General features: G+C 52.6%; 1 protein-coding gene across 2 annotated transcripts; it reads right to left on the minus strand.

The window, feature by feature from the left end:
* Positions 1 to 549: 549 nt before the first annotated feature.
* On the minus strand, positions 550 to 26,801 carry CTSH (cathepsin H). Of its 2 annotated transcripts, none has more exons than XM_003921697.4 (12): positions 26,641 to 26,801; positions 17,938 to 17,969; positions 15,425 to 15,533; positions 14,090 to 14,160; positions 13,391 to 13,495; positions 10,296 to 10,382; positions 9,386 to 9,441; positions 7,404 to 7,485; positions 6,123 to 6,191; positions 3,743 to 3,849; positions 1,671 to 1,796; positions 550 to 985 (listed from the first exon to the last, which is right to left on the minus strand). In XM_003921697.4, exons 1-12 carry the CDS (start codon positions 26,729 to 26,731, stop codon positions 910 to 912), a joined length of 1,011 nt encoding a protein of 336 aa, XP_003921746.1. In that variant the 5' UTR covers positions 26,732 to 26,801; the 3' UTR covers positions 550 to 909. The 2 variants fall into 2 exon arrangements, with proteins under 2 accessions (XP_003921746.1, XP_074256014.1); XM_074399913.1 differs by lacking the exon at positions 26,641 to 26,801 and adding an exon at positions 26,413 to 26,464.
* Between the last annotated feature and the right edge of the window lie 561 nt (positions 26,802 to 27,362).

Raw genomic sequence — 27,362 nt, forward strand, 5'->3', positions numbered from 1 at the left:
ACCAGGATGGTCTCGATCTCTTGACCTTGTGATCCACCCGCCTCAGCCTCCCAAAGTGCTGGGCTTACAGGCTTGAGCCACCGCGCCCGGCAGATCGAGATTTCTTAAAAGACAAGCAAGGGAAACGGTGGCGTGGAAGTGATCGGAGCATCTGGGCACATTTGAAATAAGGGGTTGGTGAGGAAGGGCTGGGCCGTCCCATGTGGGGGTGGGGGGCAGAGTGTGAGTAGGGGTCGGCAGCTGAGACTGGGGTGGCCACACAGAGAAGTGCGGGCTTCTGGGCTGACCACGTGGGCTTGAATCCTGCCTCTGCCTCAGCCTGGCCGGTTTTTCTCCTCTCCACCTCCCCACTCAGGTTGGGGGCAAATAGTCAAGGTATCAAATTAAACCTGCTCTTCCTCCTGGAGACCCCGTCTGGTGGACAGTACCACCAGCACCCCCACCAGCCTCCCAGCCAGAGCCTGGGCACCCCGTGACGCCTCCCTCCTGGGGGACTGAGCGTCCAGGACGGACCCCGTCTGAGTCCCGGTCCGTGACCAGCTTGCTCCGTCAGGGAGGTGATCATTCAGTGTTTATTGAACAATGAATACAGAAAAGAGAGTGCACGGAGCGTTCTCTCTGTGTGGAAAGTAGCCCTTCTGGAAAGAAAGAATATTCGTGGTCCACGTGGTTTGGGTCTGTTAAGAACGACACTAAGGCACACGGCTGGTGACCTCTGGGTCACAGATGCGGGTGAGCTCATGGTGGAACTCCTTCTCTGTAGGTTCCCAGGCTGTGCACGGAGGTGAGGACAGAAAGCTGGGCAGCCCGGTCCGTCTCCCCGCAGCTTCCTCCAGGGTGGGATCTCCACCCCGGCCCTGGCTGCCCATTCCTCTCCTGCTCTGCCAGTCTGCGCTCGGCTGCCACGGCTCACACCAGAGGGATGGGGTAGGAGGCGCAGGCGGCCAGGCCACACATGTTCTTCCCACGCTCGATGAGGAAGTACCTGGGCAGAGAGAGGAGCTGAGGCCCGGCCGGTGGTCTCCTCACCACAGGCCTTTCTAGAATGTTCCACTGCTCACCAAGAGCTGACTCCAGGGATGTGACCCTCTGAATTTATTCATGGAACAGCAGCATTCAGCTTATTTGACCAGCAGTAAATCGCTGACCTGACTTCGTGAGTAATTCATGCTTCCCTCTCCTTGGCTGCTAAATGAATGATCCATATCCCGCTTTTCCCGAAAATTTACCGACGGCCCCTTCTTAGCCTGGCTGGGCCCTCACACAGCTACTTTGTTTTGTTTTGTTTTGTTTTTAAGACGGAGTTTCGCTCTTGTTACCCAGGCTGGAGTGCAATGGCGCGATCTCGGCTCACCGCAACCTCCGCCTCCTGGGTTCAGGCAATTCTCCTGCCTCAGCCTCCTGAGTAGCTGGGATTACAGGCACGCGCCACCACGCCCAGCTAATGTTTTGTATCTTTAGTAGAGACGGGGTTTCACCATGTTGACCAGGATGGTCTCGATCTCTTGACCTCGTGATCCACCCGCCTCGGCCTCCTAAAGTGCTGGGATTACAGGCTTGAGCCACCGCGCCCGGCCTTTTGAGCGGCTTGTAACTCTGCGGTGGAAGAGACGCACCTCCAGGCCTCAGCAGCGCACCCCTCCCTGCAGTGGGACCTGGAAGCTGCTTACCCGTTCATTCCCCACTGGGGACCCCAAGAGTTTTTCACGATCCAATAAGGGATCCCGTTCTCTTCTCCATACCCAACAGCCAGTACTGCGTGGTTGACTTTATCTGGAGTTTTATGGCAGGAAGTACTGGAAAACAAAATTAAAAACGAGGCCATCATGGGGCGGGGGGCGGTAATAAAAGCAATGACGGTCCCATCCGATGCCTCTTCAAGTGCTTTAGAGCAGTGTTCCCCACGTGGGACCAGGGAGGCCTGTAAGGTGGTGATTTAATCACATTGAATCACCGAGAGAAGATTCTTTTCTTTCTTTTTGAGGTGGAGTCTACCGCGGAGTGCAATGGTGCAGCTGGGGTGGGGCTGCAGGGTATAATGTCAGGGACAGAGTTTGATGGCAGATGAGCGTGGAGAAAGAGGGAGGACCAGATCATGAGGGTCCCCGCCAGGCTCGGACCCTGGGACAGCAGGGACGCTGCTGTGTTTAAAGGTTGGTGTGGCAAGAGGAGGGTTTCAGAAGGCAGATGGCTCCTAGTGGCGGTTGGACCAGTGTGTGCGGGTGTTAGGGGCCTGAGGACATTGGTGGCTGGGGCGGAGCCTCAGGGAGGGAGCCGAGGGCACAGACCTGAGCGGTGTTAACGGGCAGGCTGACGAAGGGAGGGAAATGAGGGGGCAAACCAGGCGGGCTAAGAGGTGCGGGTGAGCCTGGTGTTTCTGGATGACTCTTCCAGCACAGAACCCTGCTGTGTGAGGCTGCTGCGCTCTCCTCCCTATTTTACATCTGCAAATTTTTCAACATGGGTTTGCTTTTTCTGTTTTAGAGACAGAGCTTCCCTCTGTCCCCAAGGCTGGTGTGCAGGGACTCGATCTTGGCTCACTGCCACCTCCTGCCCTCTTGAGTTCAAGTGATTCCTGTGTCTCAGCCTCCCGAGAAGCGGGGATTACAGGCATGCACCACCACGCCCGGCTATATGGTTTTTGTAATTTTAGTAGAGACGGAGTTTAGTCATGTTGGCCAGGCTGGTCTCAAACTCCTGGCCTCAAGGGATCCGCCCGCCTCGGCCTCCCAAAGTGCTGGGATTATAGGCATGAGCCACCACGCCTGGCCTGAACATGGTTTTTATTTTATTTTTATGTTTATTTATTTTTTTTTTTTTTGAGACGGAGTTTCGCTCTTGTTACCCAGGCTGGAGTGCAATGGCGCGATCTCGGCTCACCACAACCTCCGCCTCCTGGGCTCAGGCAATTCTCCTGCCTCAGCCTCCTGAGTAGCTGGGATTACAGGCACGCACCACCATGCCCAGCTAACTTTTTGTATTTTTAGTAGAGACAGGGTTTCACCTTGTTGACCAGGATGGTCTCGATCTCTCGACCTCGTGATCCACCCGCCTCGGCCTCCCAAAGTGCTGGGATTACAGGCTTGAGCCACCGCGCCCGGCCTGTTTATTTTTTTGAGACAGACTTTTGCTCGTTGCCCAGGCTGGAGTGCAATGACACAGTCTCTGCTCACTGAAACCTTCGTTCCCCCAGGTTGAAGCAAATCTCCTGCCTCAGCCTCCTGAGCAGCTGGGATTACGGGCATGTGCCAGCACGCCCGGCTCATTCTGTATTTTTAGTAGAGATGGGGTTTCTCTATGTTGGTCAGGCTGGTCTCGAACTCCTGATCTCAGGTGACCCATCTGCCTTAGCTTCCCAAAGTGCTGGGATTACAGGCATGCGCCACCGTGCCCGGCCTGAATATGGTTTTTTTAAACTTGGAGGCAGGTCTTCTGTTAAGGAGCACAGAGCCTCACATTTTGGCTTGGTTGGCCTGGGTCTGCTGTAACCAGGTGGCTTGGGTCTGCTGTAACCCTTCTGAACTTCCCACTCCTTTGCCGTGAGAAGAGGCCGTGGCTCCTGGCTCTTGGGGCTGTGTGAGGATTAACTGAGGAGGGGTGTAAAGCGCCCAGCACCTGGCAGGTGTCACGAGGGGCCTGACACCCAGGAGTCTAGGCTGCGACAAGTCTCACGAGAGGGGTGTGAGGAGGCCCACCCAGCCCCTCCCCACTGTCCCTCCTGGCTCCCGGGACCCCAGCTCACCTGGAGTAGATGCCCCTTTTATACATCATGAAGTCCTGAGTCACCTCGAAGGCAAAGCTCACGGGGTTGTAGAGGGCCACAGCCTCCACCATTGCGTCCTCGTCATACTGTGGAGGCAAGACCCGACTGTCACCCCTGCTCCTTTCACAGCACAGCCTTTTGCCTCCAGCGAGGCGCCAGAGGCCCAGAGCGGCGTGGATGGCCATAACGAGCTCCCCTGCAGCTTCCCTCCCTTCTGGTCTCCGGCTCAGTCTGTCTGGCCATCTCTCGTTCCTCTGCCCAACTCTGCTCCTAGGAAACCCTGTACCCTCTGCGACAGGGACTATGGCGTTCAGCGTAGACTCTCTCCTTCCGTCATTCGCCGAGGCTCTTTCCTGGGCCAGCAGCTCTCAGGGGTGCAGAGATGGGCATGATGTCCCTACTGCCACCCCAGGACTCCCTGCACCCATAAACCCAGTCTACAAAGCCCCGCTGGTAGAACGTGGGGGTGATAAACCATGGACAGGTAGGTCCCAGCTGGCTGTGGGAACAAGAGGAGACCCAGCGAGGTCTGTGTGCCTTCTGAGTAGGACCTGTCCCCTCCAAGGGGGAAGGAAGGTGGCAGGAAGTTGGTGGCTTCCTGGAGGCTGCAGCTTTGAAATGAGCTCAGAGGCCAGGTGACAGCAGCAGTCAGAACCCCATGCGGAACCTTAAAAAACCCCCAAGTCCAGGCTGCGCCCCAGACCAACTACAACAGTATCAGCAGGGCGGGTCCCAGAGCTTCGGGGATGGGGCGGCTGGGTTAGGGTGCGCTGACGTAGAGACCTCTAGGAGTCGAAATGAGGGTGGAAGTTACCATCGCTGAGGCCAGGGCCCTGCTGAAGGGAAGCAGGGGCAGGAGGAAGGGACGCCCAGCCTCCCTCAGTCCTGCCTCCCTGGAGGGGTGGACAGAGACTCAGCTGTGAAAAGCAAGCAGCTGCCTGGCAGGGGAGTGCCTTCCTTCCTGGTCCGAGGACGAGGCCTCATGGGCCCGACAGGTTGGGGCATATCTGAGACACGGAGGGCACAGAGGCTGGCCCGGCACAGGGGTGACGGCTGCTGCAGGTGGCACATTTCCACCACGTGGCCCTGCCCAAAATGGCTGAATGCCAGTTCTGGCCTTCAGAGCCCTGCAGCTGTCACCTGTCTCCTGGGGACCATGCAAAGGGAAACCTCTGAGCCCCCAGTTCCCCTCCCAGTGAGATATCATGGCCCAGAGCAGCCAGTCTGAGTGACAACAGCTACATTCTGAAGACAGTGACATCCTGAGCGCCGGGTGTGGGCTGTATGTTGTCAAGGCGCTGAGCCCTGCTTCTGCAATGACATACCCTTCGTTCAAATCTGGCATCCATTTCCCAGCTCTGTGGCCTTGGGCGTGTTACTGAACCACTCGGAGCCTCATTTATCAAATGAGGTAATAAACATACTCATCTAGGGCCAGCACGAGTCTCGAGGATACTGGAGGTTGATGGTTGGTACAGTGCCTGGAAGTACTCCATCAAGTTAAGCTGGTACTGCTGAGAGCCTGGCACATGCTTCCACGAAATGGCAGCTGCTGTCATTACACAGACAGCGCGTTTGTGAACTGCACATATATTCGTGGGCACACACAAAACCTGAGGGCTATGCCTCCGCTCTACACGCACACCCTCCCACACTTGCACACATGCACACTGGAGTCCTGAGGGCGCTCTCACGTTCCAGTTCTCTCTGGGAGAAGCAGGCAGAGACTACCACTTCCTATTCATGTGAGGTCCACGTGGCCACTTGTTTTGGCTTTAGCGCTGGGGCGTCAGTTACCATTCTGTTTCCCTCTTGTCCAGGCTGAGGCCAAGGGCACTGAGCACACGCCCCCCTCCCTAAGCCGTGCAGGAGTGCCACACCCCGTTTGGCTGTTGTCAGCCATGCAGATTTGGTGTGGCTGTTACTGCAGCAGCGCCTGGCTCATCCTGAGTGACACACACGTACCGTCAGTCCCACATACGCTGTGTCAAGCACGTGCTCATGCTGTCTTCTGCAAGAGGTCAACAATTGCTTGCATTTTACAGGCAAGAAAATACAGGGAAGGTGTATGCAGACCTGGAGTTTGGAACCAGAGTGCCTGCCACTCGGAGCCACGGTTTCCTCATCTATCAGTTGAGGCAATAATAGTATTCATCGCCTAGGGCCAGTCTGTGCTCTCCCTCCCATCGCCCACCTTGCCACCGTCATGGCGACTGAAATCCAGTAATGATCTGAACTCATCAACCACAGGACATGCTGCCAGAGGGCTGCCCTGCTGGGCCTGCTGGCCATCCGACAGCGTGACAGCGGCCTCCTCGGCACAACGCATTCCCCATCCCAGAGGGGGATCAGCACTCACGATTGTGATGTTGGCGACATCCTTGACAAAGCCGATGGCCTTTCCGGGCTGGAACTTGCAGTCACTGTCCTGTTGAGGGTGCAAAGGGCATGAAATAGAGGTGAGGGACCTGAAGTCTCACATCCCCATGCAGTTCAATAACATTTACTCAGCAAAACAAGATGTGCAAGGGCCTGGGGGTGGGATCACTTCAGAGAGAATTAGAGCATCCTTGTTCTCAAGGAGCTCAGGGTCTGGTGGCAGGTGGTCCCGTGCCAGCTTTGGCAGAGGTGGGCACACGGTGTATGGTGGGAGCCTGGGGAGGGGCCTGACCCGGGCTGAGGAAACTCTCTGAGAAGTGGAGGCTGAGTCAGAGCCTGTGTGGCAGGGAAGTGGGACAGTCCCAGCCCAGGAAACCACGCTGGCGAGAGGCAGGTGCAGGGGTAAGGTCACAAGGAGGGAAGCGCAGCCCTTCCAAGGCAGGAGAGGTGGTGGGACAAGGGACAGGGCTGGTGTTCAGGGACGAGCATGAGGCCTGTGGGCGAGGCAGGAGAGTGAAGGAGATGGGACAGGGACAGTGGTGCGGAGTCTGGCTTTCTCCCGAAGGCTGCAGGGACCCTCTGCAGCGTTCTGATCGCGGCAGGAGCCGGGTCCGAGAGGCCTAGGGAGGGCACCCTCCATGGAGTGGAAAAGCCCAGGTCTGAGTGGTCAGCAACACGGATGGGCTAAGGGCGCTGTGTGAGGTCTGTGGGCTCCGCAGGCTGGCAGCAGGGAGGGCTGGGCCCCACAGGACTGTGGGCACCCAGCAGAGTCTGAGGGAGGCCAGTGCAAGGAGAAATGGGGAGGAGCAATGGTGCTCGGCTTTGGCTAGGCTGGGTGGAGGTGATGGCGGGGAGGTCCAGCAGCCTTGGTAGGGTGAAGGCCGGGGCTGGGCCCCAAGAGGGTCCTTAGTGCAAGAGGCCAACTGCACAGAGGGGAGAGGCCAGAGGATGGCGTTCACAGCAGGAGGGAGAGGAGGCAGGAAGGTGGGGAGGGAGGGGTACTGAGAAGGCCGGCTCAGGAAGGAGAGAGACGGTGCCACAGAGCTGGCACGGGGCGAGGTGATGAGAGGTCCCTGGGCTGGTGAGAACAGTGGGCTCGGGTAGCTGGATGAGGGCAGGAAGAATGTGGACGGCACAGACAACCGTGAGAATTCTGGCAGGAGGGAGGTGCGGGGAGAAGGGATGTCTTCTGAGGCTGGGAGGGAGTGAAGCTAGGGGCGCTGTGCTTTGGGAAGACAGAGCGGAGGCTGCCCAGAGTTACCTTGCCCTGGTAGGGGTAGGTGTCTTCACCCATGATGCCTTTGTTGTACAGGATGTACTCGAAAGCCTGGCTGGGGAGACCCCTGCAAGAAGGACACACCGCTGAGCCCACCTGGGGTCGCTCTGATAGAGGTGGGGCCCACGGGGGCTGGCACGGGCAAGATGTCTGCCCTGGCAGGCTGGGGTTTTGGTTGGGCAGGTCCCAGTGGCAGATAGGGTCTCTGAGAGGCCTTGGGATGAGACTCAGGAAACTCAGGGGAGGCTACCGGAGTCCAAGGAGCAGGCCAAATGTGCCTCAGTGGGACAGGGACCCCTCAAGGCCAGCCGCCCTGTCGGGAGCCCACAGCCCCACACCACGGTCAACAGCATCAGCCAGGGCACTGTCATCGCCATGGCTACGCCCCCTGGGCAGGTGCTTCCCAGACGACACTCCCTGACCCCGTATGTCGATCCCATGGGGTGGATGCTGTCATTTGCCGAGGCAAAGAGGTGCAAAGAGGCAAAGAGGTGCCAGCAAATGACAGATGCTGTCATTTGCCGAGGCAAAATAACCTGCCCAGGGCCACAGAGCCAAAGCTGGGAAGTGGTTACAAAGGTGGGTCTTTGTCTACATCACAAGGCCTCCCCGAATAAATAAAAACTCCACAGCTGCCCAGCAATCCCGTCCCTGCTCCGCTTCTCTCCATAGCATTCAGCACCGTCTGACCTAGCCCAGCCTTGACCGTGGCCCGTCTGAGCCTGGCAGAATGCGTGCTCCTTGAGTTCTGCTGCGCGCTGTATCCCCAGTGCCTACACACAGCGGGTGCTTCATGACATTCGTTGCATGAATGAGAGAAGGAGCAGACTCCTTCGCAGAACAGGCTGGGTGCGGTGGCTCACGCCTGTAATCCTAACACACTGGAAGGCCGAGGCGGGTGGATCACCTGTCAGGAGTGGGAGACCAGCCTGGCCAACATGGTGAAACCCCGTCTCTACTGAAAATGCAGTTAGCTGGGTGTGGGCGCAGGCCTGTGGTCCCAGCTACCCAGGAGGCTGAGGCAGGAGAACGGCTTCAGCACAGGAGGCGGAGGCTGCAGTGAGCTGAGATCGCATCACTGCATGCCAGCCTGGGGACAGAGCGAGACTCCATCTCAAAAAAAAGAGAAAAAAACAGTGGGACCTCAGAGTGCCAAAATGTCAGATTTTTGTTATGGGTGGGGTTTCTAAGCTGTGGAGAGGAAAGGGACACCTAGCAGGCTGTGACTTCACCCCGGGCTCCCAGGACTCACTTTGCCGCAGCACGGCTCCCTGCAGGAGGAAGAGCCGGCTCAGAGGGGCTGGCCTGGGAGAGGGATGGTCCCCAGGGAGGTGGAGGAGAGCCAGGCAGGGCGCCCCAGGGCCTGGCTTTATGCACACCACATGCCAGGTGAGCTAACACCACAGAACTGTCCCAGAGCTCTGCATGAAGGGAGCGCTGGGGTCACTGCAGAAACGTCGGCAAACTCCTGGCAGCCTGCTTAGAGTGGGCCGGGAAAGCAGGCCCAGGCGAGGACCAGCCCTGATCCACGGTCGCCTCCCCCTCACAGGGCACCATGAGCTGGGGAGGCTTGAACTTCAGCGAGTTCATCGAAAGGCCAACCCTGCCTCCGCGCGTGGACCTCGGGTTTGGAGATGATGGGTAATGGTGCTGCTCCCTCTGTTAATTCCGTTGGCCACTCTTTCAGAGGCCTTGGTGGCGGGTGAGGCTGACCTCGCTGTGGAGTGAGAGCCAGGTGAGACAGTGGAGAGCGGACAGAGGCCTGGGCTCGGGGTCCAGCTCTGCCCTGTCCCGGCTGAGACCTGGCCGTGTGAGGCGACCGCGCCTGTGCAACAGAGGCCGTGGTGCCACCGCCCGGGGCAGTGGTGGGCGCGTATCTGGGGCAGAGCCGGCACACACTGGGTCCTGTCGAAGCGATCCGTGGGAAACGCGGAGGGGTTCTGGGCCCCTCCTGGTCAGGGACGTACCCCTGGCAGCCGTGATTGTTGAAGTCCTGGGCGCAGTCTACCAGCTGCTGTTCGGCCTGGAAGGAGGACACACCCGGTGAGCTGCGGGCTGAGAAGCCATCGAGGCTTTGGCACGAGGCGCTGAGCCTCCCCGGCTGAGCCATACCTGCGGTCCCATCAGTGCTATGTCAAGGTGACCAGATTACAAACTCTGCAAGGGCAGGGACAGTTGCTATATGTCCTGCAGTGCCAGCCCAGCAGCTGGCACATGTCGGGAGGGGTTCAGGAAGCAGGGGCAGCCAGGGAAGGTGAGAGGGGGCAAATGCTCCTGGGTCTGAGCCCCTGGCCTATAGGTGTGCCCACATGAGCAGAGCGTGGGGTCACATGGCGGTGTATAGGATGGGGGAGACAGGCCTAGCCAGAGACTCTGCCCCCACCTGTCCTCAACCCAGGGCCCTCACGGCTGCACCAGGCCTGCTGTGCACCCTCCTCTTACACAGAGGCAAAGACTAGGCCAGTTCTTTCGGATGCCTCAGCCCTCTCTTGCGGGCGAAGGGATGGATAGGTCCCGGCTCTTCACTTATGAAGACAACTGGGGCTGCTGGGAAGGGCGTATCTTCTAGGCAGATACCCACCAGGCAGAGTCTGCCTTTCTGAATTCCTCCTCGGGGAAGGCCCCAGGCTGTCAAGCTAAGGACCACCCAGATCTACCTGGGAATGGGCCCTTGAGCCAGTGCCTTAATAAACTCAGATCCTTCCCGGGGAAGCATCGATTGAAATTCTTAGGCCAGGTGTCCACAAGGCTGGCGCATCTGGGTCCGCCTGAAACAGCGCCCGTAACCAGTGCCCCAGGGAGACCAACAGCTCAGGCCTGCTCTGCAGCAGGCTGGGGTGTCCTCTGCAGGGGGCGACCCGCGTGCTGATTTCTTACCAAGGACAGCATCTTCCCAGTTGCGATGGCGATTGCAGACTCCAGGGCCCCCGTGGTGGAGAAAGTCCAGCAACTGCCGCAGGCACCCTGGAAAGGCCAGGGGAGGGCAGAAGACGTGAGTGACAGGGACACCGTGAGACAGCCCTGCCAGAGCCCGAGTCCCCATGTGCCTTGATAGTTTACAAAGCCCTGTTCCAAATCTGTGCGTTCTGAGCCTCACAAGTCCTGAGAGGCTTGCAGAGGAGCAGAAGCAGCAGGCAGCGCCTGACCAGCGCCTGTGGACTCCCAGTTCCTGCTCCTTGGTGGCCAGTCCCCACCGTCCTGCGAGGACCTGATTGCCCACCCCATTCTGCATCTTCTGGCCCTCCTTCTGCTCGATCTTCAGCTGGCTCTTCTCCCCACTGTTGCCCGCAGAAGGATGCCCCAAAGTTCCGTTTCTAGAACCTTCTCTCGCCTTTCCACCTCCAATCTCGTTCTGTCCATAGTCCTGCTAAACTAACAGCTCCCCCAACCCTAGCCTCCACTCAGCCTCAGCCATTCAACTCACTGCCAGACAACGCCACTCAGCCCTGATACCCCAGACTCTGGGGGACCCGCTCTGTCCACCTTTTGATGGTTCATTGCTGCTGCCCAGCCCCCTTATTCACAACACCTCCAGAATAAGATGAGGGATAGGGGTTGGGGGCTGTAGCCGGCCTGCCTGGGTCACATCCCAGCTCTGCCAGACACCAGATGGGTGACTGGGCTGGTCCCTTCCCCTCTTGAAGCCTTGACTTCATCGCTTGTAAAGTGGGAATGGCCAGGGCTGGTGAAGGCGGGGCATTCGCAGCATTAGGTCAGGTCCTGCGGGTCAGGCAGTCCCTGGGGGCACAGTGCTGGCGGCTGCTGTTGGGATTTCTCCCAGGCTCATCTGTCTCCTTGCCTGTCTGGATCAGTCTTCCATCTTGTACTTGTGTCTCCACGCCCGCTTCCTGCCCCCCATATCATCACCCCAGGTTCACGCTGACCTCCCCCAGTCTCTTCCTTCACATCCCTCTCCAGTCGGTGGAAGGAGGGGGTCGGTCTGGTGAGAGCACACTCACTGCTGAAGGAGGTGGGTGGGCTGAGCCTCGGCTGCTGGACTTGGGGAAGGGGCCTGGTTTTGAGTCTCCGTCATCACTTATTGAGCTTGGATCTCAGGCAAACCTCCCTTCCTCTCAGGCTCCCCCTCCATCAAGACAGAAACTCTCAAGGGGGGTGCTGAGCTGCTGGATGCTGTGGTGGCTGCTGTCCGTCCCTGTCCCCACACAGCGGCCACAGTAAGAGATGGCACACATCTGCAGCAGGAAGCACCTCATTCCACCCCGACCCAGCTGGCTTGGTCCTGCCTGATGGCCCGGGAGCAGTTAATAGGAGGCCCTGGAGAATGATTGCTGGACCTCCCCTTCCCACCCATCCAAGTGTGAGCAGGTTGACGATGCCACCCTTACTGTGTGTTGCTCTGAACTGTCCTGTGGTTCTCAGAGGGTCTAAAAGCAGCCCTAGGGTCACAGGGGCAAAGGCAGGCTTCTCCCCCGCCTCCTGCTGCCAGGGGAGCTTGCTTTGGCTCCTGGGTGCTAGTTAAACATCCAACACTGGGCAGGCTCCAGGAAGGCCGCGAGCCTGGGAGGATTTAAAGCTGTGTTGTGCGGATTTTCGGAAAGTGAAAAAGGCCGGGCGCAGTGGCTCAAGCCTGTAATCCCAGCACTTTGGGAGGCTGAGGCGGGTGGATCACGAGGTCAAGAGATCGAGACCATCCTGGTCAACATGGTGAAACCCCATCTCTACTAAAGATACAAAAAATTAGCTGGGCACGGTGGCACGTGCCTGTAATCCCAGCTACTCGGGAGGCTGAGGCAGGAGAATTGCCTGAACCCAGGAGGCGGAGGTTGCGGTGAGCCGAGATCGTGCCATTGCACTCCAGCCTGGGAACCAAGAGTGAAACTCCGTCTCAAAAAAAAAAAAAAAAAGAAAGTGAAAAAACATTGCTCATGGAGACTTTCAATGGAAAGCCAGGAGTTTCCAGGAAGGAAACCTTCCCCTCATATTTCCTGGTCTCCAGAGGTCCGTGTTTTTCTAAAGGAGGCCGAGACACATTCACTGCTAGGGGAGGGAGGGGCCGCAGCAGGCAGGGAGAACAGTGGGGGCAGGGTCCAGACTCTCCAGGACAGGCCTGCGCTGAGACCCTCCAGCTCCTCCATGGAGGAAGGCGGGGCCTCTCACCTTGTCAAGCCCACTGTGCCCTGCAGGGGCACTGTGCCCCACAGCGCGGGCCACGGATGCCAGCCTCTGCTCCGAGAAGCTTGTTGATGCAGGACAACTGGACTAACCAGAGGGCGGCGGCGACCGAGCGCAGGGGCCGGACCCTGGTGGCTCGGACAGGATGGAGGCGGGAAGAGGAGACGTATGGGGTTCTCGGATGGGCAAGGGGGACAGATGTTTTGGATGGCTCTGTAGGAGAGACCCGGGATTTCCCACTAGGGAAATCTGAGTATGGGGAAGGAAGCTCTTAAGGTGGGGGGTGCTGGAAGGATCGGCATACACCTTAGCCCAATAAAGGGGAGCTTTTTTTTTTTTTTTTTTTTTTTGAGACGGAGTTTCGCTCTTGTTACCCAGGCTGGAGTGCAATGGCGCGATCTCGGCTCACCGCAACCTCCGCCTCCTGGGTTCAGGCAATTCTCCTGCCTCAGCCTCCTGAGTAGCTGGGATGACAGGCATGCGCCACCATGCCCAGCTAATTTTTTGTATTTTTAGTAGAGACGGGGTTTCGCCATGTTGACCAGGATGGTCTCCATCTCTTGACCTTGTGATCCATCCGCCTCGGCCTCCCAAAGTGCTGGGATTACAGGCCTGAGCCACCGCGCCCGACCAAAGGGGAGCTTTTGCATCCTCCACAGCGGCTCAGAGAACTGGCGACCTCCCCAGCCTTTCAAAGGAAGAGGGCTGCAGGGATATGGAGGGAAAACAGGCAAGGAGGTGCTTCCCGTGGCTCTGTGGACCTTCTGAGTGGCTCTTCCTGGTGTATTGTCTGGGAGTGCGGCTGTTTTCGGGGAGAGGATGGAGATTGCCAGGCATACCTGATTTTTCACGGGTGAGACAAAATTTCCCTTTTTCCGCCAGTCCACAGACGGTGGGTAGGGACCAGTACCTCGGAGGTAGTTACTTTTGGTGGCTGAGCAATTCTGGAACAACCAAACACATTATTTTCAGGAAGAAAACCAAAACCAAAACTAAAAACCTTTCTGACAGCAACAGGAAGAACTGTATAAAGATAGAAACTCCAAGAGAGGATGAAGAAGGCGGCAGCTGTCAGAGACTTCCCTCTCCTGTCTGGGGTCCCGAATGCTAAATGGCATGTCCCCTTGAGGGCCCAGAGCCTTAGGACAGGGTAGACGGACGTAGCAAATAAAAATACAGCTCATCTAGTTAAATGTGAATTTCAGGTAAACAATGAATAACTGTACTGTAAATACATCCTGTGCAATACTGAGAACATACTTATGCTAAAGAATTACCTGTTGCTTATCTGAAATTCATTTTTAAGTGAGCATCTATATTTTAATCTGGTAGCCCTAAGTTAAGGGTCCACATTGCCATGGGCCTGGGCTGAGGGACTGCTGAGAGCTGACTCCTCTGGTTCCCCCAAAGAATCCGGGGACACCCTCAGCTGCATTTGGGGGATGGGACTGAATCTGCCTAGAACAGAGCAGGTGCCACATTTATTCCAAAGGTGTCAGTAAAAAGATTCAGATTTGGTTGCAATGAATTATACCTACCTGAGGTTCTGACCAAAGGTACTTGCGTTTTATTTCAGCAAAGCTCATGTCAGCAAACTGGTTCACTGCCACTGAAAAAAGAGAAGGAGAAAATAAAAACAAAAACAGAGACAGTTAGCGACTCACTGATGAAGAAATAAGAAACAATGAAGAAACCTCCTGTTTACCTGTGTCCTATTTAGAGCCATGGCAACTCATCTCCTTTAAATTTCTGTATTTAATATAATTCAGTACACTGAGGTCAGCCCTCACGGTGCTTCTAAAACACCTGAGGAGCTTCTCAATGGTATAGAAGTCTGGGCCGCACTCCGGAGATGCTAATACAGTTGGTCTCGGGTGGGGCCTGGGCACTCACTTTTTTAGATACTGCCCTGGTGACACCATGTTGACCAGGATGGATGGCTAGGTAAAGAAGCATTTCGCCAGTGCCGGAGCCTTCCTGCCTGCTGCCTAATTTGGTCTCCACACAGTCCCGGGATGGGGTGTGTAATCATGTTTGCCTTTTTTTCTTTTTTTTTTTTTTAAAGACTGAGTCTTGGTCTGTCTCCAAGGCTGGAGTTGTAGTGGTGCGATCTCAGCTCACTGTAACCTGAGTAGCTGGGATTACAGGTGACCACAACCATGCCTGGCTAAGTTTTGTATTTTTAGTAGAGATGGGGTTTCACCATGCTGGTCAGGCTTGTCTTGAACTCCTGACCTCATGTGATTCACCCACCTCGGCCTCCCAAAGTGCTGGGATTACAGGTGTGAGCCACCGCACCCGGCCTCATTTCTGCTTTACTGCCCATGTTAGGTCACATGCTAGGACTGGGCAGAAACGAGGCTCAAGCCCATTTCCTTCCAGCTCATGCTTGATGGTTATATTCCCAATTTAGTCAATTACCAACATTTCTCAGAGTCCTCAGCAAATACGCCAGATGTGTGTGTGGGTTTCTGGTGAAATTAATTCAGAGTGAAAGCAGATGTTCCCAGGGGCTGCTCGCTCACGGGCTCAGAGCACGTGTCTGAAGAGGCCCCATCCCCTGCAACAATGCAAAGACAGAGCTTGGCTTCTAGGCTGAACCCACAGATGGCAGGAATCGGGCAGGGGCTTCTATAGAGCCTCTTGTAAACCTCAGAACCACTCACAGGAGTACTGGCATTGTCCCAAATTTATAATCCCACATTACACAGGGAGTGACAGCGGAGCCACAGTCAGAGGTCAGCCAAACACGCTTCAGAGCCCAGGCTTCCGCTCCCTCCACCCACAAGGCCCCAGTGGCCCTTCCGTGGGCTGGGTCGGTAACTGACTAGGTAGGAAGTCGGTAACTTCCAGGAAGGAAGGCGTGCACGTACTTTTAAATGTGTGATTCCCGTTGTTGTGAGCGTTTATCTTCCTCCAGTTGCTGGCGAACGTCTGCAGCCTGTGGTGGTACTCCTCCTCTCGGCTGTACGTCTTATGATGCTGAAACAAAACAGGCTGGCAGCAAGTCAGGGTGCGGCTCCCTAGAGGGAGACTTTTTTGTTTCCATAAGGGGAGGGAGGAACGTTTTCTTTCTGCTGTGATTCTCAGGCCAAATCTGTGTTAATGGGTGGGGCGCTGCCCTTCCTCTCTGCTGAGAAATTTGGGAAGTTACAAAGTAACCCTGTCTTCATGGACCTGTGTCCAAGAGGAACTGGTGAACAGACCTGGCACATGCATTCCTGGACGCCAAGTTTATGGCAAAAATCACCATATTCCAAAAGCACACGCATTGGTGTTCTCCAGCTGACTTTGTGACCAGGACACAATGTGCTTTGGTTTTTTTATTTTATTTTTATTTTAAAATTAAAAAAATTAAAAATTTTTAAAATTTATTTTTAATTTATTTTTATTTTTACCATTTTTTTTTCTCCTTTTTCTTTTTTTTTTTTTTTGAGACGGAGTTTCGCTCTTGTTACCCAGGCTGGAGTGCAATGACGCGATCTTGGCTCACCGCAACCTCCGCCTTCTGGGTTCAGGCGATTCTCCTGCCTCAGCCTCCTGAGTAGCTGGGATTATAGGCACGCACCATGCCCAGCTAATTTTTGTATTTTTAGTAGAGACGGGGTTTCACCATGTTGACCAGGATGGTCTCGATCTCTTGACCTCGTGATCCACCTGCCTCGGCCTCCCAAAGTGCTGGGATTACAGGCTTGAGCCACCGCGCCCGGCTTTTTCCTCCTTTCTTTCTTTCTTTCTTTCTAAAGAAGAAGGCTGTGGAGGTGCTTCGGTTTTTTTTTTTTTTAAATGTGTATAATATTTTTATTCACATACAACAGATGTACCTTTTTCGGTACATGTAATATTTCGATACATTCATAGAATGTGTAATAAGCAAATCAAGGTAATTGGGATATCCACCACTTTAAACATTTCTTTATGCTGGGAGCATTCAAATGATTCTCTACTAGCTATTTAGAAATACACAATAAATTATTGCTCACTACAGTCAAATCTACTGATTTGTTGGACATCAGGTCTCATTTCTTCTATCTAGTTATTTTTGGGCTGGGCACGATGGCTCACATCTATAATCCCGGCAGTCTTTGGGAGACTGAGGCAGGTGGATCACCTGAGGTCAGGAGTTCAAGACCAGCCTGGCCAACATGGTAAAACCCCGTCTCTACTAAAAATACAAAAATTAGTTGGCCATGTGGTGGGTGCCTGTAATCCCCGCTACTTTGGAGGCTGAGGCACAGAATGGCTTGAGCCTGGGAGGCGGAGGTTACAGTGAGACGAGATTGCGCCATTTTACTCCAGCCTGGGCAACAGCAGCGAAACCCTGTCTCAAAAAAAAAGTTAAAAAAATTTTTTGTTGGGCCGGGCGCGGTGGCTCAAGCCTGTAATCCCAGCACTTTGGGAGCCGAGGTGGGTAGATCACGAGGTCAAGAGATCGAGACCGTCCTGGTCAACATGGTGAAACCCCGTCTCTACTAAAAGTACAAAAAAATTAGCGGGGCACGGTGGCACGTGCCTGTAATCCCAGCTACTCAGGAGGCTGAGGCAGAAGAATTGCCTGAGCCCAGGAGGCGGAGGTTGCAGTGAGCCGAGATCGCGCCATTGCACTCCAGCCTGGGTAACAAGAGTGAAACTCCATCTCAAAAAAAAAAAAAAAAAAAATTCTTGTTCTCATGAATCAATTTATCTTCAACCCCCCTTCCCTCCCCAGTCTAGCCTCTATAGTCTCTTTTATACTCTTTCTCCACGAGATCCTCTGTTTTAGCTTCCACATATGAATGAGAACATGCATATTTCACTTAACATAATGATCTCCAGTTCCATTCATGTTGCTGAAAATGACAGAATTTCCTTCTTTTTTATGGCTGACTAATATTCCATTGTGTATATACACCAAGTCTGTTTTACCTGTTGATAGGCACATAGGTTGATTCGATGTCTCGGCTATTGTGACTACATCTTCAGTAAACACGAGGGTGCAGATACCTCTCCATTATACTAATTTCCTTTTGTTTGGATATATACTCAGTAGCAGGCTTGCTGGGTCATATGGTAGTTTATTTTTAGTTTTTGGTGGAACCTCCATACTGTTCTTTATAGTGGCTGTACTAATTTACATACTCCACAATGTGCTTTGAACACAAAATACAGAAATGAATCCCAGGGCTTGAAAGGCTGCCAGCCAGTTTCATCACCTGAGACCGCTATTTGGAAGGAGTTTACTTAATTGTATGTTTCCCAGTGTTTGGCCAATTCAACGTCTAGAAAGACCCCACTAGGCAAAGCTGGAAATTCCCTCTTTCATTGTCTCAAATCTGGTACAGTGTGGTTTAATAACAGGAAACTTTGTGAAATGAAAAAGTTCAGAAAGAAGAAGTTGAGCACTGACCTTAGCCATCCATGACTTGAAGTGAAACTTCTCTATAAAAAGAAAACAAAAATTAGGTCTGGGCGTATCACAGTCATGTTGAGTCTATAGCAAAGTAGGCCACTTTAGAGCTGATTTGCATTTCAAAAACTAGGCTAAATTTTAAACACCAAAAATGTTTTTATATAATGCGGAACGCAAAAAGAAACCCCAACTCTTCGTGGTTTCATACTTCAAATTAATGTGACAAACTATATACTACTAATCAATGGTGTTAAAAGTCAGGAGACCGGGCGCGGTGGCTCAAGCCTGTAATCCCAGCACTTTGGGAGGCCAAGGCGGGTGGATCACGAGGTCAAGAGATCGAGACCATCCTGGTCAACATGGTGAAACCCCGTCTCTATTAAAAATACAAAAAATTAGCTGGGCATGGTGGTTCGTGCCTGTAATCCCAGCTACTCAGGAGGCTGAGGCAGGAGAATTGCCTGAACCCAGGAGGCGGAGGTTGTGGTGAGCCGAGATGGCGCCATTGCACTCCAGCCTGGGTAACAAGAGCGAAACTTCGCCTCAAAAAAAAAAAAAAATAAATAAATAAATAAAATAAAAGTCAGGATGGTGGTTATGCCTACTGGGTGGGGCATAGAAAGAGATTCTAGGGTGCTGCTCATGTTCTGTTTCTTCATCTGGGTACTGGTTACCCGAATGTGTTTAGATTATGAAAATTGGTGGAAACGCATACTCAGTAATTTGCGCCCTTTTCTGTATGATGCTGTATTTCAGTAAGAAGTTAATTTAAAAACCTACTGCTGGGCACAGAGGCTCATGCCTATAATCCCAGCACCTTGGGAGGCCCTCACAGGTGGATCGCCTGAGGTCAGGAGTTCGAGACCAACCTGGCCAACATACAGAAACCTCATGTCTACTAAAAATACAAAAAATTAGCTGAGCATGGTGGTAGGCATCTGTAATGCCAGCTACTTGGAGGCTAAGGCAGGAGAATCACTTGAACCCGGGAGGTGGAGCATGCAGTGGGCCAAGATCGTGCCATTGCACTCCGGCCTGGGCAACAAGAGCAAAACGCCATCTTAAAAAAAAAAAGGGTGGGGGGGCCCGGGCGCGGTGGCTCAAGCCTGTAATCCCAGCACTATGGGAGGCCAAGGCAGGTGGACACGAGGTCAAGAGATCGAGACCATCCTGGCCAACATGATGAAACCCCATCTCTACTAAAAATATAAAAAAATTAGCCGGGTGTGGTGGCACGCGCCTGTGGTCCCAGCTACTCGGGAGGCTGAGGTGGAAGAATCGCTTGAACCCAGGAGGCGAAGGTTACAGTGAGCCAAGATTGTGCCACTGCACTCCATCCTGGTGACAAAGCAAGACTCCGTCTCAAGGAAAAACAAACAAACAAACGAAAAAAACCTATCTACTCCAAGGGCTAGCATTTTTTTTTTCCTTAAAGGGGCAGGTGGTAAATCTTTCAGGCTTTGCAGCCTATATAGTCTCTGCCACAACTACTCGACTCTGCCCCTGTGGCTCAAAAGCAGCCACAGAGTGTGAACATTAATGGATAAGACTGCGTTCCTGCGAGACTTCACAAAAACAAAACCTCACATGTACCCCCCCCCAAATACGTACAGATATTATGTATCAACAACATAATAGAACAAACAAGATAAATGAAAAACTTTAGAAAGCAGGTCAGCCAGCTGTTTCTGGATTCCTGCCATATTTCTCCATGTATGTTCTTATCTAAACATTTCATCTTTTCCTTTTTTTTAATTTAAAATTTTTAAACATTTTTTTAAATTTTTTAAGATGGGGTTTCACCATGTTGATCAGGTTGGTCTTGAACTCCCAACCTCAGGTGATCCGCCCGCCTTGGCCTCCAAAGTGCTTGGATTACAGGCGTGAGCCACCATGCCCAGCCTAAACATTTCATCTTAAATTTGAACACCTCCAAAGACATATTCCAACTTATAAATATTGAGATTTAAACGTAAGGCCTGGCACTGTGGCCCAAGCCTATAATCTCAGTACTTCGAGAGGCTGAGGTAGACGAATCCCTTGAGTTTTAGACCAGCTGGGGAAAGGAAACAGAGTGAGATCTTGTCTCTACAAAAAAATAAAAAATTAGGCGGTAGGATCGCTTGAGCCCAGGAGGTTGAGGTTGCAATGAGCTGTGATAGGGCCACTGCATGCCCATCTGCATGACAGGAGACTTTGTCTCAAAAAAAAAAAAAAAAAAAAAAAATCTCTAACAATAAGATTGTTATAATCCGGGTGCGGTGGCTCAAGCCTGTAATCCCAGCACTTTGGGAGGCCGAGGCGGGTGGATCACGAGGTCAAGAGATCGAGACAATCCTGGTCAACATGGTGAAACCCCGTCTCTACTAAAAATACAAACAATTAGCTGGGCATGGTGGCGCGTGCCTGTAATCCCAGCTACTCAGGAGGCTGAGGCAGGAGAATTGCCTGGACCCAGGAGGCGGAGGTTGCGGTGAGCCGAGATCGCACCATTGCACTCCGGCCTGGGCAACAAGAGCGAAACTCCGTCTCAAAAAAAAAAAAAAAAAAAAAAAAAAAAAAAAAAAAGATTGTTATATCGTTCTTTTAAAGCCCGCCAGTGGAACAGTAGAATCTAAATACCAAGATGATTTGATATCCGCCATCAATAACATGAACAAACTTCTCTGTAAAGAGTAAGCTATTTAGGCCAGGTGCAGTGGCTCACGCCTATAATCACAGCACTTTGGGAGGCCAAGCGGGGCTAATCACCACAGGTCAGGAGTTCAAAACCAGCCTGGCCCACATGGCAAAACGCTCTCTTTACTAAAAATACAAAAATTAGCTGAGCGTGGAGGTGGGCACTTGTAATAGCAGCTAACTCAGGAAGCTGAGGCAGAAGAATCGCTTGAACCTGGGAGGCGGAGGTTGCAGTGAGCCGAGACTGCACCATTGCACTCCAGCCTGAGTGGCAAGAGTGAAACTCCAACTCAAAAATACAAAACAAAACAGAATCAAATGTTTTACAGAGTTTCTTTTTCTCCTTGAACACCTAGCTCCATCCCCACCTGGCAGAATATTATCCTAATTTTATCCTAATTTTTTTTTTTTTTTTTTTTTTGAGACCGGAGTCTTGCTCTATTGCCAGGCTGGAGTGCAGTGGCGCAATCTTGGCTCACTGCAACCTCCGCCTCCTGGGTTCAAGGGATTCTTCCGCCTCAGCCTCCCGAGTAGCTGGGACCACGGGCGTGTGCCACCACGCCCAGCTAATTTTTGTATTTTTAGTAGAGACGGAGTTTCACCATGTTGGCCCGGATGGTCTCGATCTCTTGACCTCGTGATCCTCAGCCTCCCAAAGTGCTGGGATTACAGGCGTAAGCCACCGCGCCCAGCCAATTTTATCCTAATTTTTATGCTTGATCACTTTCTCATTCTTTTCCATAACAACAAAAAGTATAAATTTAAATGATATGTATGGGTCACACTACCTGTGACCCATACATCTGTGACTACTATAAAAATTTATTCTGGATTGAGTTATCATAATTATTATTAGTGTCCCAACTGATTAAAACATTTTAAATGTATTATACATTATGAAAAACAATTGTTAAACATCAAAAGTAAAATTGTATCGGAAATGTATCTCTTACGGAGATAAACAGGACTCTACTTCCCAACCACCCCAATGGATTTCTACTTTCAGGAGTGAATATTGTTTGAGAAAAGGGTCAGCATTAATTCTGGTCTTATTTTTGCTTCTTATAGGTCAAAGGGCTGGGAAACCCTGGTCAAACAGGCAGCTGGAAATGGAGGCAGTTTTCAAGAGCGATGCCGTTTAATTCTTCGTGCTCCTTTCTGTGCGTGCAATCCCATGGTGCTCTATCACTCAACATGCTTTCTTTCTTTCTTCCTTTTTTCTTTTTTTTTTTTTTTTTTTTTTTTTTTTTTTTTTTTTTTTAGGCCCGGCACTCTCCTACCATAAAATACAACCCGGTTCTGGTTGGATTGGCTTTCTTTTCTTTTTTTTTTTTTTTTTTAAAGAAGAGGAAGAAAGAGAAAGAGAAAGAGGGAGAGAGGATGGGGGTATTGCTTTATTGCCCAGGCTAGAATGCAGTCTAAATATGGGTATGCCTATAATTGTCTTTAAGAATGGAGACATGAAAGAAAATGAGGGAAGAGAATAACAAACAAGGAGCCAACCAAGATTTCATTTAAACTTCTAAATTGATATGATGTGGTACTGATAAGAGTGTATATTTTGTGTATTTAAAGTGGAGAGTTCCATAAATGTTAATTACATTTACTTGTTCCAGATCTAAGTTCAAGACCTGAATATCGTTGTTAATTTTCTGTCTCATTGATCTGTCTAATATTAATGTTGAAGTCTCCCACTATTATTATGTGGGAGTCTAAGTCTCTTCATAAGTCCTATATGTCTAGGTATTCCTGTATTGGGTGCGTTTATATTTAGGATCTTTAGCTCTTCTTGTTGTTGCATTGATCCTTTTATCATTATATAATGTCCTTTGCTTCTTTTGATCTTTGTTGCTTAATTGTAACTTCTGCTTTTTATTTATTTATTTTAGCTCTCTGTTTGGTTGGTAAATCTTTCTCCATCCCTTGTTTAGAGTCTTTGTGTATCCTTGACTGTGAGATGGATCTGGATGCAGCATACTGATGGGTTTTGGTTTTTTATTCAAATTGCCTGTCTTTGGATTGGGGGATGTAGTCAATTTAAATTTAGAATTAATAATAATATATGTGAGTTTAATACTGTCTTTAGCTGGCTATTTTGTCCATTAGTTGATGTAAATTCTTCATTATATTGATGCTCTTTTTGATAATTTTTTTAGAAAGGCTGATACTGTTTGTTCCTTTCATATGTGTAGTGGTTCTTTCAGAAGCTCTTGCAAAGCAGGCCTGGTGGTGATGAAATCTCTGAGTGCTTGCTTATTCACAAAAAACTTTATTTTTCCTTCACATGTGAAGCTTAGCTTGGCTGGATGTGAAATTCTGGGTTGAAAATTCTTTTCTTTAAGGATGTTGAATATTGGTCCCCACTCTCTTCTGGCTTGTAGGGTCTCTGCTGAGAGATCTACTGTAAGTCTGATAGGCTTCCCTTTGTGGGTAACCTGACCTTTCTCTCTGGCTGCCCTTAGTATTTTCTCCTTCATTTCAACCCTGGTGAATCTGACGATTATGTGCCTTGGAGTTGCTCTTCTTGAGGAATATCTCTGTGGTGTTCTCTGTATTACCTGGAGTTGAATATTATCCTGCCTTACTAGGCTGGGAAAATTTTCCTGAATAATGTCCTGAAGCGTATTTTCCAGCTTGGATTCATTCTCTTCGTCACATTCAGGTACACCTATCAAGCGAAGATTAGGTCTTTTCACATAGTCCCATATTTCTTGGAGACTTTGCTCGTTCCTTTTTATCCTTTTTTCTCTCGTCTTGTCTTCTTGTTTTATTTCATTGAGTTGATCTTCGACCTCTGATATCCTTTCTTCTGCTTGATCAATTCGGCTGTTAAAACTTGTGCATACTTCACGTAGTTCTCGTATTGTGTTTTTCAGCTCCATCAATTCACTTATTTTCCTCTCTAAATTTTGTATTCTTGTTGACATTTCGTCAAACCTTTTTTCAAAGTTCTTAGTTTCTTTAGATTGTGTTATAACAAGTTCTTTTAATTCAGAGAAGTTTCTTATTATCCACGTTTTGAAGCCTGCTTCTGTAATTGGAACCCACTCGTTCTCCATCAAGCCTTGTTTCGTTGCTGATGAGGAACTGGGATCCTCAGCTGAGGAAGAGGCGTTCTGATCTTGGGTATTCTCAGCCTTTTTTGACCGTTTTCCTCCCTTCGTTGTAGATTTATCCATCTGTGGTCTTTATAATTACCGTCTTTGTAATTGGGTTTCTGAGTGGACGTCCAACTTACTGATTCTCAGCGCCGAAATCTGAGCAACCCACTGCACCGACTAAATCAGCGGCGTTAAGATCGATGGTGCTTTTCCGACTCTGCACCGAGAACCGACGCTCCGAGGCGCCGGCAAAACCGCCTCGCCGGTCACAAGAGTCGCGCTGGCGACCCGTGGGGCTCCTCCGCTGGGAATCTCCTGGTGCGTGAGCAACAAGAATTCATGTGAAGGTGTGGCGTCCTCTCCTTCTTTGCGCTTTCACTGGGAGCTACAATCCCGAGCTGCTAGTGATCAGCCATCTTGGATCTCTCTCCTTTTTTCTTTTTTTGAGATAGAGTCTTGCTCTGTTGCCAGGTGCCAGGCTGGAGTGCAGTGGCGCAACCTCCGCCTCCCGGGTTCAAGCAATTCTCCTGCCTCAGCCTCCCAATTAGCTGGGACTACAGGCGCGTGACACCATGCCCAGCTAATTTTTTTTTTTTTTTTTTTTTTTTTTTTTTTTTTTGTATTTTTTAGTAGAGACGGGGTTTCACCATGTTGGCCAGGATGGTCTCGATCTCCTGACCTCGTGATCCGCCCACCTCAGCCTCCCAAAGTGCTGGAATTACATGCATGAACCACCCCGCCCAGCCCTTTCTTCCTTTTTATTATTTTTTTTTGAGATGGAGTCTGGCTTTGTCGCCCAGGCTGGAGTGCAGTGGTGCAATATTGGTTCACTGCAACCTCCACCTCCCAGGTTCAAGCAGTTCTCCTGCCTCAGACTCCCGAGTAGCTGGGATTACTGGTGCTCACCACTACATCTGACTGATTTTTGTATTTTTAGTAGAGACGGGGTTTCACCATGTTGGTCAGGCTGGTCTTGAACTCCTGACCTCAGATGATCCCTTGCCTCAGCCTCCTAAAGTGCTGGGATTACAGGCGTGAGCCACCGCGCCCAGCTGTTCCTATTGTTTTTATACCCATGGGTTCAGGTTCAGATTGAATGAGATGAAAGAGGCCCCCCCTTGCCTTCAGAGGCTATCTCCCAGTTTTAGCAAAGAGGACATTTGGAAATAAAAGGTCTGTAAATGGATTCCCAGAAAACTCTCTGTGCCGGCATCAGTTAGAATATCTTTGTGTTCCCCCAGAGACCCACACCTCCAGTGTGAAGATGACTACCACACAGCATTTATGTCTCCTTTTTTGGGTCTCGAACCTGTTCCAGAGACCATCCTACGGCCAATTTCCCAGGGGAAAAAATGCACATTTCCCCAACATGGGTCCTTTTAGGGTTTCAGGGGATTCCAAACCTTGATAAAGGGCCCTACTGCAGTTGAAGGTTTTAGAGGAGGACAGTCTTCAACTCAGGACAAGGCTTGGAGGCAGGGTTCGAGTTTAGGACAACTGACTACCAGTTTGCCTCTAGGAAGATTATTCTGGGGCCAGAATAATCTGCTAGTGAATGGTGCCCTACCCTCAAATAGATCCATTTCAGTCTCGTTAGGACTTTTAAAAGTGCCATGATGTATGCCCTGCCTGGATTTAGAGCAGGTGACAGGAAACTGCAGTATTCCCCGTTTTTTTGTTTTTTGTTTTTAAATGGAGTCTTACTCTGTTACCCACACACCCAGGCTGGAGTGATCTCCACCTCCTGGTTTCAAGAGATTCTTCTGCCTCAGCCTCCCAAGTAGCTGGGACTAGAGGTGTGCGCCACCACGCCCGGGTAATTTTTGTATTTTAGTAGAAACGGGGTTTCACCGTGTGGGCCAGGATGGTCTGGATCTCCTGACCTCGTGATCCACCCTCCTCGGTCTCCCAAAGTGCTGGGATTACAGACGTGAGCCATTGTGCCTTACAGAAAAAGCTTGCCAAGCCCTACTCTGGAATTCAGACAGCCTCTCGGTGCCAGCCTCCTCCACACAGCCGGTTGGAGGGGGGCGGGGTTTTCCTTAGGCGGGAACTGACCTGGAGCTGGGGGCCCCCTGAGGTTTACAAGGCTGGGGGTGCTTTCTTTTACAAGCAGGTGGGAAGGAATAAGGCAACCGTCTGGCTGAGATTCAGCCTCAGTGATCTTTGTCCCATGCCCTGAGCCTGTCGCTGGAGGAAAGCCCTGTCCCGTTCCTCCAGAGCTCAGGGCACCCCCTCCCTAGGTTCTGGGCTCCTCGAGTTTTTTTTGGCTATTTTTCTCTGCGAAGGGGGCAGGTGGTCTTTAAGTTCAGAGCCTGTGGGCTGAGGCTGGGACCAGGGGCTGCAGGAAAGGAGGGGACAGTAGGGAAGAGCAGGCTCCTTGCCTTCAGCTGGGGGGCGGGAGGTGCCTGAGCCCGGGCAGCAGGCAGGGTGCAAGGGCAGCCGGAAGCTGCAGTCACAGCCGACCTGGGCAGCAAGGGGAGTCCTGGGCTCCGCCTGACAGCACGGGCCCTGGGGTGCGGGAAAAGCGCTGCTGGCCTCAGTGCTTTCCTTGGTGCCGTTGCCCAGGGATCCGCTCCTCCAAACAGCCCGGGCAGCCCGCTCGGCAGATGGGACCCCACGACACTACGGGGATCCCCTGGGTGCCAGGTCCCGGGGAAGCTGCCAGGAAGGCTGGGAAGTCCCTGCTCACCTCTGGGACAATCAGAGTTCTCTCTGCGACACTCCGCGTCCCCAGCAGGGGAGGGCGGAAGGAGCGCGGGCTCTTCGGTGTTCCAGGCTGGGGAGCCGCCCGACACGCGCCCCCTGCTCCTCCGGGCCCGCTCCGAGACCCCCTCCTGCGCCAGCGCGCAGAGCCCCGGCCTCCGCCCGGGAAAGCTCCGCCCGGTTCCCCGCGGCCCAGGGCGCCCCCTCCGCGTACCTAAGGAGTTCACCGACAGCTCGGCGGCGCCGCGGGCCGGGGCTCCCAGGAGACAGGCCCCGGCGCAGAGCAGCGGCAGCGCGGCCCACATCGCAGCGGCAGCGGCGGGACTCTGGCCCCGGGGTCCCCAGGAGGCGGCGGCCCAGAGCCGAGCAGGGGAGCGCGGGGGCGGGGCGATGACGGGGCGGGGCGATGACGGGGCGGGGCGATGACGGGGCGGGGCGATGACGGGGCGGGGCGATGACGGGGCGGGGCGATGACGGGGCGGGGCGATGACGGGGCGGGGCAATGACGGGGCGGGGCGAGCGCGGGCGGGGTGGGGCGGGTGTGCGAGGCTCCCCTCCGCCGGGCTCGCGGGAGGGGCGACTCCGATTAACCCGCCCGCTCTCCCACCTACGGCCGGGCCGCGTCGCTCCCACGTCTCCTCTGGGAGGAAGGCCCTGTCTGGGCGTCAGGACTGACCGAGTCCTCGCTTTGCCTGGACTGCCTGGCACCGCACGGTGGGGCAGGTCTCAGCCCGACCTCCTCTTCCAGCCTGTGGCCATCCCCACGTCCCCCATGTCCCTCGTGTCCCTACCTTGCACCCCCATGTCCCTGCCTGTTCCCACCTCGCACCCCCGTCCCTGCCTGTCCCCACCTCGCACCCCCATGTCCCTGCGTGTCCCCGCCTCGCACCCTCATGTCCCTGCCTGTCCCCACCTCGCACCCTCATGTCCCTGCCT

This window comes from Saimiri boliviensis, chromosome 5 (genome assembly GCF_048565385.1).
Source record: "Saimiri boliviensis isolate mSaiBol1 chromosome 5, mSaiBol1.pri, whole genome shotgun sequence".
NCBI classification, from domain to species: Eukaryota; Metazoa; Chordata; class Mammalia; order Primates; family Cebidae; genus Saimiri; species Saimiri boliviensis.